This window comes from Triticum aestivum, chromosome 2D (assembly GCF_018294505.1).
Source record: "Triticum aestivum cultivar Chinese Spring chromosome 2D, IWGSC CS RefSeq v2.1, whole genome shotgun sequence".
NCBI lineage: Eukaryota > Viridiplantae > Streptophyta > Magnoliopsida > Poales > Poaceae > Triticum > Triticum aestivum.
The window spans coordinates 113,592,201-113,604,974 of record NC_057799.1 but is presented as its reverse complement, the minus strand read 5'-3'; the positions used below and the strand labels follow the sequence as shown (position 1 = coordinate 113,604,974).

At 47.0% G+C, this 12,774-nt stretch overlaps 2 protein-coding genes across 2 annotated transcripts; both read right to left on the bottom strand.

Moving 5' to 3' along the window:
* Window positions 1–4,137: 4,137 nt before the first annotated feature.
* Window positions 4,138–6,783, bottom strand: LOC123052011 (putative pentatricopeptide repeat-containing protein At3g23330). The gene has a single exon (XM_044475035.1). It carries the CDS (start codon window positions 6,515–6,517, stop codon window positions 4,574–4,576), a length of 1,944 nt encoding a protein of 647 aa, XP_044330970.1. The 5' UTR covers window positions 6,518–6,783; the 3' UTR covers window positions 4,138–4,573.
* Window positions 6,784–9,696: 2,913 nt separating this feature from the next.
* Window positions 9,697–11,024, bottom strand: LOC123048988 (B3 domain-containing protein Os06g0194400-like). Its single transcript, XM_044472000.1, has 5 exons — window positions 10,896–11,024; window positions 10,700–10,797; window positions 10,429–10,600; window positions 10,120–10,326; window positions 9,697–9,744 (listed from the first exon to the last, which is right to left on the bottom strand). The coding sequence occupies exons 1-5, from the start codon at window positions 11,022–11,024 to the stop codon at window positions 9,697–9,699; spliced, it is 654 nt and encodes a 217-aa protein (XP_044327935.1).
* Window positions 11,025–12,774: the final 1,750 nt, after the last annotated feature.

The following is a 12,774-nucleotide window of genomic DNA, read 5'->3' as shown; positions in this document are numbered from 1 at the left end:
AGCATAGAAGCTAAGACGGCGGGGTTGGGATGGCCCAAGCGACGATGCCAGAGATCGATGGAGCCCAGCATGGATGTTGGAGGGGTGGCGGCAGGAACTCCATTAAGAGAATAAAGATCACCGGAGCTATTGAAGCGAGCGATCTCGGCCTTGGTCAGGTAATCCTTCACAGATAGACCAAAAGGGTCAAATTCAGCCGAAACTAGATTGTCGCAAGTAAATTGGCGAACAGAGATAAGATTTTTAATGAGGGCGGGTGCAACTAGAACATCGCGAAGTAAAAGAGGTTTGGTGGAAGAGGGAAGTTGAGCCTGACCAACACAATATATAGGAATAGATGATCCATCTCCAAGGATAATGGAAGGGAAAGGAGATTTAGTGCAAGAAGATAACCAATTACTAGATGCAGACATATGACTAGAGGCCCCTGAATCAAAGATCCAATCCGTACCTGAGTTTCCTTGTGCAGCAAAGTTATTCATGGCCTGGAGAAAGGCAGCTTGATCCCAGCTCGGCGTCGCAGGTGAGGGTGGCGTCGGAAGCAGTGCCGGCGGATACGATGGTGAAGGCAGTAGGGCCGGCTGGGGAGTGTAGTAGGCATTGGCCGGCTGTGGTGGGGGTGGCGTCGGGAGCAGGGCCGGCTGAGGTGTGTAGTAGGCGCCGTCGTCGGTGCTGTAATGACCATAAGGAGCATACGTCGGGGCGGCGTGATAGGCATTGGCCGGCTGTCGGGGGTTGAGAACCCCGGGAGCACCAGTAGGCGGCCGAAGGCCGGGTTGCCAGGCACCTGAGTATGCCGGCGGAGCACCGAGGGTGGACGGAGCGGACCAGGGCATGGGCCATGCTTGAACAAGCCTCGTCCAAGGATCATGAGGAGGCCGCCATGCAACCGCAGATGGAGCACTGGTGGGTGGTGCAGGACTCGGTGCTGGTGATGTCGTAGGCGGAACCGAACGAGTCGGCGGCGGCCTGTAGATAGGGTTTTTGCCGCGGTAGTTCGGACTAGGACGCCAGCCTGGGGGCGGTTCAACAGATGACGATGCGGACGGCCCGGCGGCAGGAGCCGGCCTGGAAGGCGGTGCTGGTGTAGACGACAGAGGAGGACGAGCCGCAGCATGAAAGACCTTGGGGCGAGAATCCTTGCGAGCTTGTGTTTCCGCCGCGAGTTGTAGCAAGGAACGTACTTCAGCGAAGGTAGGAGGGGGCCGTATCATCGGTATGAACGAGGCTTGCTTGTCAAAGTCTTCGCTGAGGCCGACGACGACGATATTGATTAGCTGTGAGTCGCTAACTGTATCGCCGAGTTCGCGGAGCTCATCGCCAATGGTCTTAACGCGCTGGCAGAACAGGTTCACCGGGGCGTCTCCTTGCACCATATTGCGAAGCTCGGTGTGGAGAGCGTTTTTCCGAGCGTCGGTGTTGCTTTGGAAGAGCTGACGGAGGGAGTGCCAGATGTTGGCAGCGGTGGCGCCGTCGTGATCGAGCATGTTGAAGATCTCGGTGGTGATGCGGGTGTAGAACCATTGGACGATCGCGAGATTGTCTTTCAACCATTGCGGATCGTCGGGGCGAGGAAGACAGTTGGCGGCGACATGCGAGCGCAGGTTGCAGCGGCCGAGGTGGAGATCGAAGAGATGTCTCCAATGGTAGTAGTTGTGGGCGGCGAGATCAAGAACAATGGGATGTAGGGGCTGACGTCGGAGATTGTGTCAGCAAGAGATATTGGTGCGGCGAGGATGGGTGCAGGGTAGTTTTGTGGAGCTATGGTGAGGGCCGAGAGAGAAGCGGCCGCGGCGTTGGCAGCCTTGGCGATGAGTGCGGCCCGGCGCTCGAAGTAGCCGGGCGGTGGCGGCGGTGGCGTTGGCGGAGCCATACCCTAAACCCTGGGATCGGTATCTGATACCATGAAAGCTGAATAAAACTGTTGCTTATTGATGATTTGGTGCGGCATACAAGAGTATATAAGAGGGTACAAACCGACTTGGGGTAGGGGTACAAAACTGACTTGGACTAGAAGTCGTATACCATAATGACTACTCTAACAGCTAGACTTGTCCTAGGTAAATAGCACAATGTACTCCCTCCGTAAAAAAATATAAGAGCGTATAGATCACTTTTTTGCGAGTAGCGTTTAGATCACTTTTCTTTGCGGGTAGCGTTTAGATCACTTGCTCCTATATTTCTTTACAGAGTGAGTAGTTCTATTAAAGAAGTAATTTATCTTCACTTAAGAACAACCATGCTTGACCCCGTAAAAAAAAGAACAACCAGGCTTGGCCAAATGAAGATATAAGCAAATAGCTGCGCGCTCCACAAAAGCAACCTGGAGCCTTTCCTTTCGTACGAACAGAGGAAGCTTGGATCAACGAAAACCCATAGGGATAAAAAGAAAGGGAAAGATTCCCAACTTTCTATCCACTCTCAGCCAGATCATGCTCCTGGTGAATCCGGCGCACTTACACACACTGGCTAACAGCACCCCGTTTCAACAATCCTTGCAGCTCACGAACAGAAGATTGGATGGCAGGAAGGATCATCTTGAATGGCATTGAGAGTGATGTGCCGCCCGTTGTGCATGCTGCGTCAGTGGTCTTTTCGTTGATCCACATCCTTAGCCAAGACAAAGTAAGTCCGCCGAAGAAGGCAAAGGGAGGAGCGTACGCTTGATTCGTTTTAGTGCTTCAGCTCAAGATACAATTGGATTCGTTTCAGTGCTCTACAAGAAAATGATTTCATGGAAGCAATGCCCGAATGTAATCCTAAAAGGATTGATTTGGTGATATTTAAATGTATCAATTTACTGGTAAAGCTATGTAAGACTGCCCGATCCATCGAGTAATATAGCAAGCGGGTGGGATTTTCCTGTCATTCTCGGACAAAAAAAAATCCTGAATGTCGCTTTCCTTTGGACAATATTGGTGAGGTTGCTCTCTTCACCTCTTTCTGGAGCTTCTGGAGTCTCAAAGTTGTTTTTTGTTGGAAGACATCTGGTTAATTTCACAAACACGCACACATTGATTAATTACTTGGGCCTATGTTTGTTATTTTGACCTGACAAATTAACAGGATTCCGAAAATTGACAAGTTGCGTATACGTACCTGAATCCCGGGACATGGCTAAAAACGTTGAATATACTGAGAAGGCAAGAAACTGGACCTCCTGCGCAAGATGGACTCCATTTGCCTCTCTATGGTTACTCACGAACACCACCCGCGATATCACGTCTGCTGTAAGCTCCTCGAACTGGCCGTTCATCTCAATCTCTACGTTGCAACCATAAAGAATGCTTGGAAATGTTTTCAGGAGGGTTTGAAACCATCTTGAGGAACCTTCTGAAGCAACTGTTGCGTCATATTTTCTATTGTTTAATCTGCACAAGATCTGTACTTCGAGCATTTCCTAGGACTGTACAACTAGTCTCTAATTCGACTGGTGCCAAAATCTTCATACAAGATTCTACACCTGATATCGATGCTTTGAACATAAAAGTCAGTGAAAGAACTAGCAACAGCATTAGTTAGGAAAATAGATTGATTTATTAGTTAGAAAGATTTGTGATAAACAGTGGAGGATGAATATGCAACGACGGCAACAACCTATTGCCAGGAAAAATGAGTTGCTGAAGCAAGGTCCCGAGCAGTAGTAAAAAGCATATGAGACATTGTATTCTGCGAAATTTGTTCCAGGATGATCACTCTGTCGTTTGACATGGTTGCAAGTCATGCTCCATCCGATACAATGTAAATGAGGCAACAGGTATCAGAACTATTTAGTACTTACAAATGTCAAGGGGGATACTAAGGTTTCCGTAGCTATTAATCTTGCTTCAGGACCACATTACTCCCAACATTATTTTTTATGCAAGGTAAGTAGGTAACTCAGATTGGATAAGAGGAACATAGTTTACCTGCTATTTGGCAAAAAATAGCACTCCAGGAAATGCAAGAATCACATTCTGTAGATCAGAGAAGAAACTGGTTGGCAAATCATCAATTTCTTTTCTCTTTGAGAAGGCGCAAATCATCAATTTCACTAATCTGAGTAACATTTCCTAAAGTATCATCCTTTTCAATGACATATGCCTTGATTAGTAGGTTAAAAGAACATAAAAAGCATAAATCTGACAAAATATCCAACCATGGAAATGTGGCAACACATTTAATCAATTGAATCATATCAGATGATAAAGTAGCAGCTTAACAATATCATCATATCAAATATAGTGAAGTATGTTTTTTTGAAGACTAGTACACCTGAATACGTCAAAATAGATAAGAGATACAGTGATGAACTGCTGATGTTCAGGTGGCTATAGTTTGGCATTTGAATGCTAGAAACTTAGAAAGACTAGTGATGTAGTCTTGCATTACTCTTCAACAGTAAAGACTGGTTCCATATGCAAAGAACAACATGATCCATTTCTAGTGATTACGAGCACACTTTGTTTTACCCCTGACACTTCACAAAAATGTCAGAAATAACCCCATCCTTAAAAAGATATACTCAGTACAGGTGCATTTCCAATAGGAAATCATGTCATGAACATGAAGTTGATCACCAACTGTTGTTCAATCACCAAAAGTCACCGCAAGAACAATTTCCATCCTTAAAATGGTGGAAACGGTTTGCATCACGCATAACAATCTCTCTCTCAGCTATCTTTGAAATAAATTTTGTTACCGTGTGGCAGTCAACACAAATTCGAAGATTTTTCATCACACGAACTGTTGTTCCAGGAGGTGTATTTAAAATACCAAATACCATAGCAAGTTTTTCACTGTGACCACATAACACACCGCTCTTCTGCTCTTCTTCAAGATCCTGGAAAACATCCTCTGTATTGGGAACATAACCTTGACGTGCCATCTGCTCTGAGAAAACATTAAGTGCACCAATAATCCTTTCATACCAAGGATGAGACTTATCATGAGCTACAAAAACATGCCGTTTGTTCTTCAATTCAATCCAACTGCAAGCTGGTTCCTTCTTCATGCCCTTCTTTCTCATAGATAGCCGCAGGTGTGCTGCTTCATTCCATCTCCCGGAACAGGAATACGTATTTGATAAAATTACATGAGATCCCATGCTCCTAGGTTCAAGCTCAAAGATTTTCTTGGCAACTTTTTCAGCTAACACGGTATTTTTGTTGACCTTGCAAGCCCTTAACAACGTGGACCAGACACTTGCGGTTGGTTTTATTTGCATCTTAGAGATGAAATTGTAGGCTTCTTCCAACTCCCCTGCACGGCCAAGAATATCTGCAAGTGCTCCATAATGCTCAAGAGAGGGAACAATGCCGTAATGGTCCGACATTCTGTTGAAATACTTCCGGCCCTCGTCCACCAATCCAGCATGACTGCACGCAGTTAAAACGGCTATAAACGTGATATGATTAGGCTTCACATTTCCCAACTCCATCCTGTCAAACAACAACAGAGCCTCTCTTGCTGGACCATGTAAAGCATGTCCCATGATCATCGCAGTCCAGGATACAGTATCAGGTGACTGCATTCGATCAAAGATGTGACGAGCTATGCTCACGTTTCCACATTTGCAATACATGTCAATCAGGGAGCTAGATATGAACATATTACCGTCAAACCCTCCAAAGATGACGTACGCATGCAGCTGCTTGCCGAGAAGCAGCGAAGCAACATTTCCACAGGCAGGTAAGAGGCTCGAGAAAGTACGAGGCAGAGGTCTAACTCCAGAATGCAGCATCCGGCGAAATATTCGAAGAGCCTCCTCCACAGACCCATTCTGTGCACACCCCGCAAGCATTGAGTTCCACAGGATAGCATCGCGGCACGGGAGACTGTCGAACACCTTGACCGAGTAATCCGTTCGAGTGCAGTTCGCATACATATCGATCAAGCTGCTGCCAACGAACACATCATCAACAAAACCGTTCCTGGTTGCAAAGCCATGGACTTCCATTCCCCTCCTGACGTCGGAGCACTTGGCGAAGATCGGCAGCACACTCGACAAGGTAAACGAGTTTGGCTTGCACCCATCTATCCACATCTCCCTGAGCACTACCAGAGCCTCTTGGTGCCTCCCCTTCTCCGCATACCCGAACACCAGCGTGTTCCAGGACACGGGGTCCTTCTCGGTCATTTCGTCGAACACCTTCCGCATGCTCTCCAACGACTCCCCTGCCGCGTCTTCCGTCCCGGGGGAGCGGCACGGCGCCGCAGGGAGCTTGCAGTAGAGGTTGAGGAGCGCGTTGGCGGTGAAGCGGTCGGCGAAGGCGCCGGAGCGGAGCGCGAGCGCGTGGAGGGACGCGCCGAGGGCGGGGAGGCCGAGGGCGGAGCAGCACTTGAGCGCGGCCGGGAGGGACGCCGGGACGGCGGAGCGGGGCGCGGCGGGGGCGTCGGCGGCGCGCATCCGGAGGAAGAGGGCGATGGCGTGGTGGAAGTCCCCCTGGGTCGCCGCGCCGCGGACCTGGTGCGCCCATGACGGCGGGAAAGGCGCGGTGGCGGCCACCGCCGCCGCCGCCAGGGGCCGCGGCTGCATGCGCAGCCGTGAGAAGGAAAGCGGGGGTAGCGAACGGCTCGGGATGGGTCGGCGAGCGGTGGCGCCCGCGCCCTCGCCCTGGGCCTCGTGTGTAGTGACGGTGTGCTCTGGTTTCAACGGAGCAGACACGGAACGGGTCTCTCCTCCTTCTACGCCGGGAATGCAATGTTGGCTGGGGCGTCCTCGCGACGAGGCCGGTTGCCGGTTCGTCACGCTCGTGATAGAACGGCGGCAGGGTGAAACCACGGCCTGTACGGCGCAATGGATGCACTCCCCGTGTTGGGAGCGTCCATATTACCCCACTCAAAGTTTCAACCCTAAACTCGATGCTGGTCTAAATTGCCCCCTCAAAATTACAAAACCACCCCAAACTAATCTGTGGTTGGATAGTTAGAAGGACAACTCATCATGGTTTAAATTCTGATGCTCGCTTTATTTATGGATTTATTTTAAGATTTTCGGCGATGTGCATTCAGGGAGAGGAGACGTTCCCGTCGACTATGAGGCGTCTATGATGGTTTTGTCAATCTCAAGATGATATGCCAGCTCAGTCTTTCAGATGTGCACATAGGGGCAGGGGATGCGCGTATATATGAGTGTCTGCGTATACTTTCTTCAACTCTGATTTCTCCTCAGTGCTGCCAGGTCGGCAAAATTACCATCTCACACATTGACTCAATTGACCAGAGTCAACTGCGTTATCTCTCGCCTGTTACCCCTCCCTTTCTTGTGCCCCTCACTAAGTTTCTTTCTCTTTCCTGGTAGACTTCACCACCCAACATCTTCGCTGCCAACCACCACCGCCACCGCCAGTCGTCACCCCCTCCCCCCTATCTCATCCTTTCTCAAACCACACAGAACCCTATGCACAGATGACCGAGAAAGGAGGGCAGTGGTAGTGGTCACCTCAATGGTAGTCACCCAGTCCACGGCTATCAACAACAATGAGGCAAACTATTGTATGTGGTATAGAGCAATGACACACACAAGAGTATGAGGTGCAAGAGTGGGAGGAAGCTAAGGAGATGCGAAACGGGGGAGGGGGGCAAAGCAAGAGGTTTTATTCATGGAAGGGAAAGAGCGGAAGCACATACCACCCCACTTTACTTATTTTGGGATGGTTCACATTTATATAAGAAATGGCCGATGGTACTAGTAGATTCTTATACCCGAGTTTGAGCAGGAAGCAATGTTGTGTCATTCTAGTCTTTATGAATGACACTCTATTTAAAATGCTCATAAATTCACTCAATCATGTGATGAATGTCAAAGACTAGGCGAGAAATTCTGCTAAATTATTTGTTAGTTATTGAACCATTTATGTAGTATTGGATTTTGATTATGTGATATATTTACCTTCTTCCTATAGAATACTCATATTTTAGCTATTGTTGATTATCTCACTAAATGGTTAGACGATATTCCAACTAAATAGTTTATCATAATAGTTACTCCTTTTCAATTTATTAGGCTCATCTTACAAATCACATCAACTAAACAGAATTTAACAAAGTGCTAAAAGCATATTAATGCTACATGCATGAGCCAAAGTGCAATGCTTAATTCCACTTTGAGAATCAAAGTTTGGCATAATTTAGTGTAGGCATAGCGAAATTTGCCTATCCCCATGACAAGAAGCATTACAATTAGGAAATTTCTGTTTTTTAGATGGACCTAACAAACTGGAAGGAAGGGAGTACTCAAGTTTGAATCTTTTAGACATTTAATGACTGATGGTGGTACTCATTTGTTGCATAGTGCATTAAAAACAGTTCTATAGTGCCATCACCTTAGCATTCTAAAACTATTAGTCATGTAGAATGAATTATTAGGAAAAATAGGTTGATATTGCAAAAAGACTACTAATAAGTTAACGAAGGATTTGCAAATATAGTCACTACAACACAGATGAGATAATACAACATTTTTTCCCGTAGCAATTCACCCCAAATGACACTGTTACAATAATAAGATGAAGCTTTGGTTTATTCCATAGCAATTGGTTATCACACCAAAATGTACTACTGTGGTGATAGACTATTGCAACTGAAAAATGTTTTGTTGTGGTAGCAACAAAATGATTGTGGTGGGAGATTAAAAATTGTTGTGATAGGCATCCCAACAATTTTTTTTTGATGTGATAATATCTTGACACGATGACTGTGCATACACATGCATGATTACATAAATAAATAAGTACAACATACTATGCCACATGCATTACAAAAAGCTGCATAGTATGTTCAGAAACCAAAGCATTGGTGCATTAAATAATTTAAAAGCGAATATATCCGAAAATACATATGTAGATATATTTTAGGTCTGAAAAGGGTACATTTGGTAGTTTCTAGAGACAAAGACCCAACCAAATGAAGTACTTTGTTTCCACTACCATTCTTCATTCCATGTTAATATATTAAACTTCAGGACAACAAAGCTCCCATTGATCTTCGCTCCAGTCATATATTTCCATCCTGCAAGGCACTGAGCAAATCAATTAGTTAGATAGTATAAAGGCTAAGGTGAAGCAACTAATTTGATGCAGTTCTACATCTATTAGCCTACACAATTTATAAGGAAAAAAAGATGGACACTATAATTTTTATGATAATCGAAACATGATATCAAGTCAGGCTAATGTTCGGCATTCACAAAGGAAAAATAGCAACTTTACATCTCTACAATATACTACTGTGCACAGGTGCTGGTTGATGGCGGGGTACTGAACAGCTTAACATGGCTACATTGAAGTGGAATAAGTTTGGAAGTAATGATTCATAGAGTATAGTTAATTCCTTTATAGAAATTGACTGTTTAACCTTTGACATGATGTTTTTTGCGGAATTTCAATATGATGTTTAACTCATCATGGTTTAACTATCGTGCACAGTAGCAAAACAAGGAGCATCTAGGGATAAAAAAATGATAAGCCAGAATTTCCTCTTCAAGACTATTGTATGGTAAACTGTAAAGGTGTAAACTGTTCAAGAACATCTTGGAATTCAAATGGAGAAAAGAATCATTAATGCTGGGGCACGAAGCATCATAGCAAAAGGAAATGGTTACATAGCACGAAAAAAAGAATTATATTTTTTTAACACTTGAATAATTGCGAACCAATGCAGATGATGGTAAGATCAGCTTACCTATTGTGGTCGCAATAGTTGAAGCTAAAGGCGTCAACAGTGGTCCTTTTCGTAGTAGGAACTTGCTCTAATTATGTAGACCTGCATTACATAATAGAGATTGCATAGTTAGTCATAGTTACATTAACATACATGGATCATCCCTATCATTATGTCTTAGTGATCCCTTTTTGTTCATTTGCAATTCTAGTTTCGTGATGTGGGAAACTCAGTCAACATGACATCATTGTTTGGCTGTGCAAAAACATTGAACTTAAACACTTGAACATTCATGTGGATAACACCATTAACTCACCAAGCAAAATTTTACAAGCTATAGAATCATAATTCTCAATTATGATGCAACGAGTTGCACAGAAAATCCATAAGAAATGACTTGTTAACTCTGACCACATGTGGTTTTAAAGGATATCCCGAGTTCCCAACAGGGCTCCAGAATAACTTCAAGAGTTTCACCTTGAACTTAGTTTTCTGAACTTGCTGGAACACCAAGCAATCACCATCAGCTAGGTTGTGGCTGATGGCAAACATTTTCCACCCAGTGCCGATGGAACCACTTAGCGCATAGTAAGGCAAATGAAACTCAACATCTTGTTCATCCACCAGATAAATCATCTCATTACACCACGGGAGATACCACTCTTTGAATAGCTGAGGTATGCGCTGCAAGATATATTCGACCAAATCAAATTACCGCCCGGTAAGCCATTACCGTACAGACGGGATGGAAACAATGCATTGTCAATGGTAGTCATCTTGCTTTACCAGGCAGCTAGCTGTGGCAGTTTTATAGCAAATGGGCTTGACGAAGGAGGGGTGGTCGAAGCACAGCTGGCTCTTGAGCTCTTCAGCCTTGGTGAGGGCGTAGGCGCTCGCTTCGTCGGTGGCGTACACATCATCAGGTGGCAATTGCCTTCTATCGACATATGCCCCTCCCCTGAAAGACAACCAAGTAATGGAGTAGTAAGTAGTATACTTCCTATTCCTATGCATAAAAATTCGTTGGAAAGAACAGTTTGGGTGCGCATGGGTGTACCTGATTTTTCTGTCGCGGTAATCGGGTTGCTCGGGCAGACCGGCGACCCTGCCGGACAGCCGAGTCGGGGCATCGCGACACCGCCTCGGTAGCTTGGTCTGCGGCACCGAGCAAGTTGGACGGGGTAAGGAACCAGACAGCGAAGGAGAGAAAGGCGAGACCTTTTGTCAGGAAGGAGGCATGGGCTTGAACTGACCGGCTTCGGCTTGACGGCGGCCTCGCGCACGGCGACGGAGAGGCGGTGCAAGCGCAGCTCCTCCAGCTTCCGCTTGTTCTCCTCCACCTGCCTCCTGCACTGCTCCTCACACGAGTTGGGTTCAGCCATCGCGCTCGCTCCGGCTGCAGACGTTGGGGTAGCGAGGTGGGGGTGGGGAAACGGGGCGATTTGGGGGGTGGCGCCGTTCAAATTTTGAACAAAGGAGGAAGAGAAGGTCGTTGTGAAATTTATGCCGCGGAACTGTGGCAGGCCGAGCTTGGGCCGTCTCCTTCCCTTGCCCAAATCTACAGTACAAATTATTATTTGGGCTGGCCCCAAGCTGCTCAGAGAGTTTTGGGCCCTGGGTGGACGCTGCAAGCTGCCATGTCAAAACACACACAACAGCAACCCCTCAAAAACACACACACAACAACAACAACAACAACAACAACAACTTCTTTTTAGTTGACCAATACATCTTGGCCGAAAAAAAGTTGACCATACATCTGCTACATGGGATCATGTGAGGCTAGAGGAATTAAGCTTGCCGATTTCCCCCCTAAACCCTAAACACCTCTGGCGGCGCCCGGGGCGATCTAGGGTTTGGAAGTGGAACAAGCTTTTCGCCTGAGGATACTCGTCGGGGTGAGAGGGGTCGAGTGAGCGGGGCCGGCGATGGCCACGCTGAGTGCAAGCGCTGGTGCGGGGGCGGCAAACAATAATCAGTCCGCCCGCGCCGCCAGACGGAAACTGGAGGAAGCTCTGGGCAAACTGGATATCTCTCAGGAAGAAGCTACTCCTCTGGTGATCGATGATCGAGTTGATAGCGGTCCGGCAAAGTGGTTGGTGGCTGGTAAAGTCCTTCATCGTAATCATCTTCACATCAAGACAATCATCAATGTTCTTCGGCCGGCGTGGGGCAACCCACGAGGTGTGCAGTTTCGTTCCGTGGGAATCAATATGTTTGTTGCGGAGTTTGAAAACCAGAGAGACAGGGATCGGGTATGGAACGGGTCGCCATGGCATATCAGCAAGAATGCCGTAGTGCTCGCAGAATTTGATGAGTGCATGAGGCCAGATGAGGTGAAGTTTGATCGGTTGCATATTTGGGCTAGGGTTATGAATCTGCCCTATAATTTGAGGGACGAAGCTTGGTGGACTCCTATAGCAAAGCAGATGGATCAGCATGCACAATTTGTCAAGTTTGACCACGATGGAGGGTTTCTGCGAGCAAGGATCACCATTGATGTTGAGAAGCCTCTCAGGAGGTGGATTCTCATTGATTCTGCAAGGAGGAAGAAGGTTGATATGTATGATATCCAGTATGAGCAGCTGTCGTACTTTTGCTTCTCCTGTGGCAGATTGGGACATTCAGAATTATATTGTCAAACACCGGGATCCCGTGACGAGCAAGGGGAACTCCCGATCGGTCGTAAGCTTCACGCACCGGACGAGTCCAGGAGGCCGGCGACTAGCGAGAATTCCTCGAGAGATCCAAGGCAGGGTGCCAGTAACAAGCCTACTAGTAGAAACTCAAGCACCAACAAGGACCCAGGCGAGGAGGTGGTCTCCCCTATGAAGCACAAATAGCCACCGAAGAGGAAAGATGCTCCTTCTCAAGTCTATAGACCGGTGGCCAGAACCTTGTTACTCACAGATGGGGGCATGGGTGCAACGGACGGTGAGGCTGACACCCTCAAGGAAGGCTCAACTTCGGCTAGCAATGATGGCGAGGGCAGTGAATTTGACCGTGCACCGAAGAAGAAGAAACCAACTCCAGATAATTCGGCAGAGACCGCGGTGCGGTCCTGCCCATCTCAATGAGTGTCTTGAGCTGGAACTGCCGGGGGCTTGGGAACCCCGAGGCAGTTCGGGAGCT

Excerpts from the sequence above, each read along its gene's own strand:
- LOC123048988 (XM_044472000.1), bottom strand. The coding sequence starts at position 11,024 with ATGGCTGAACCCAACTCGTGTGAGGAGCAGTGCAGGAGGCAGGTGGAG. Across the intron at positions 10,601-10,699 it reads TACCGCGACAGAAAAATCAG|GGGAGGGGCATATGTCGATA; the intron begins GTACACCCATGC and ends GTTGTCTTTCAG. Across the intron at positions 10,327-10,428 it reads CTGCCACAGCTAGCTGCCTG|CGCATACCTCAGCTATTCAA; the intron begins GTAAAGCAAGAT and ends TATATCTTGCAG.
- LOC123052011 (XM_044475035.1), bottom strand. The coding sequence starts at position 6,517 with ATGCAGCCGCGGCCCCTGGCGGCGGCGGCGGTGGCCGCCACCGCGCCT.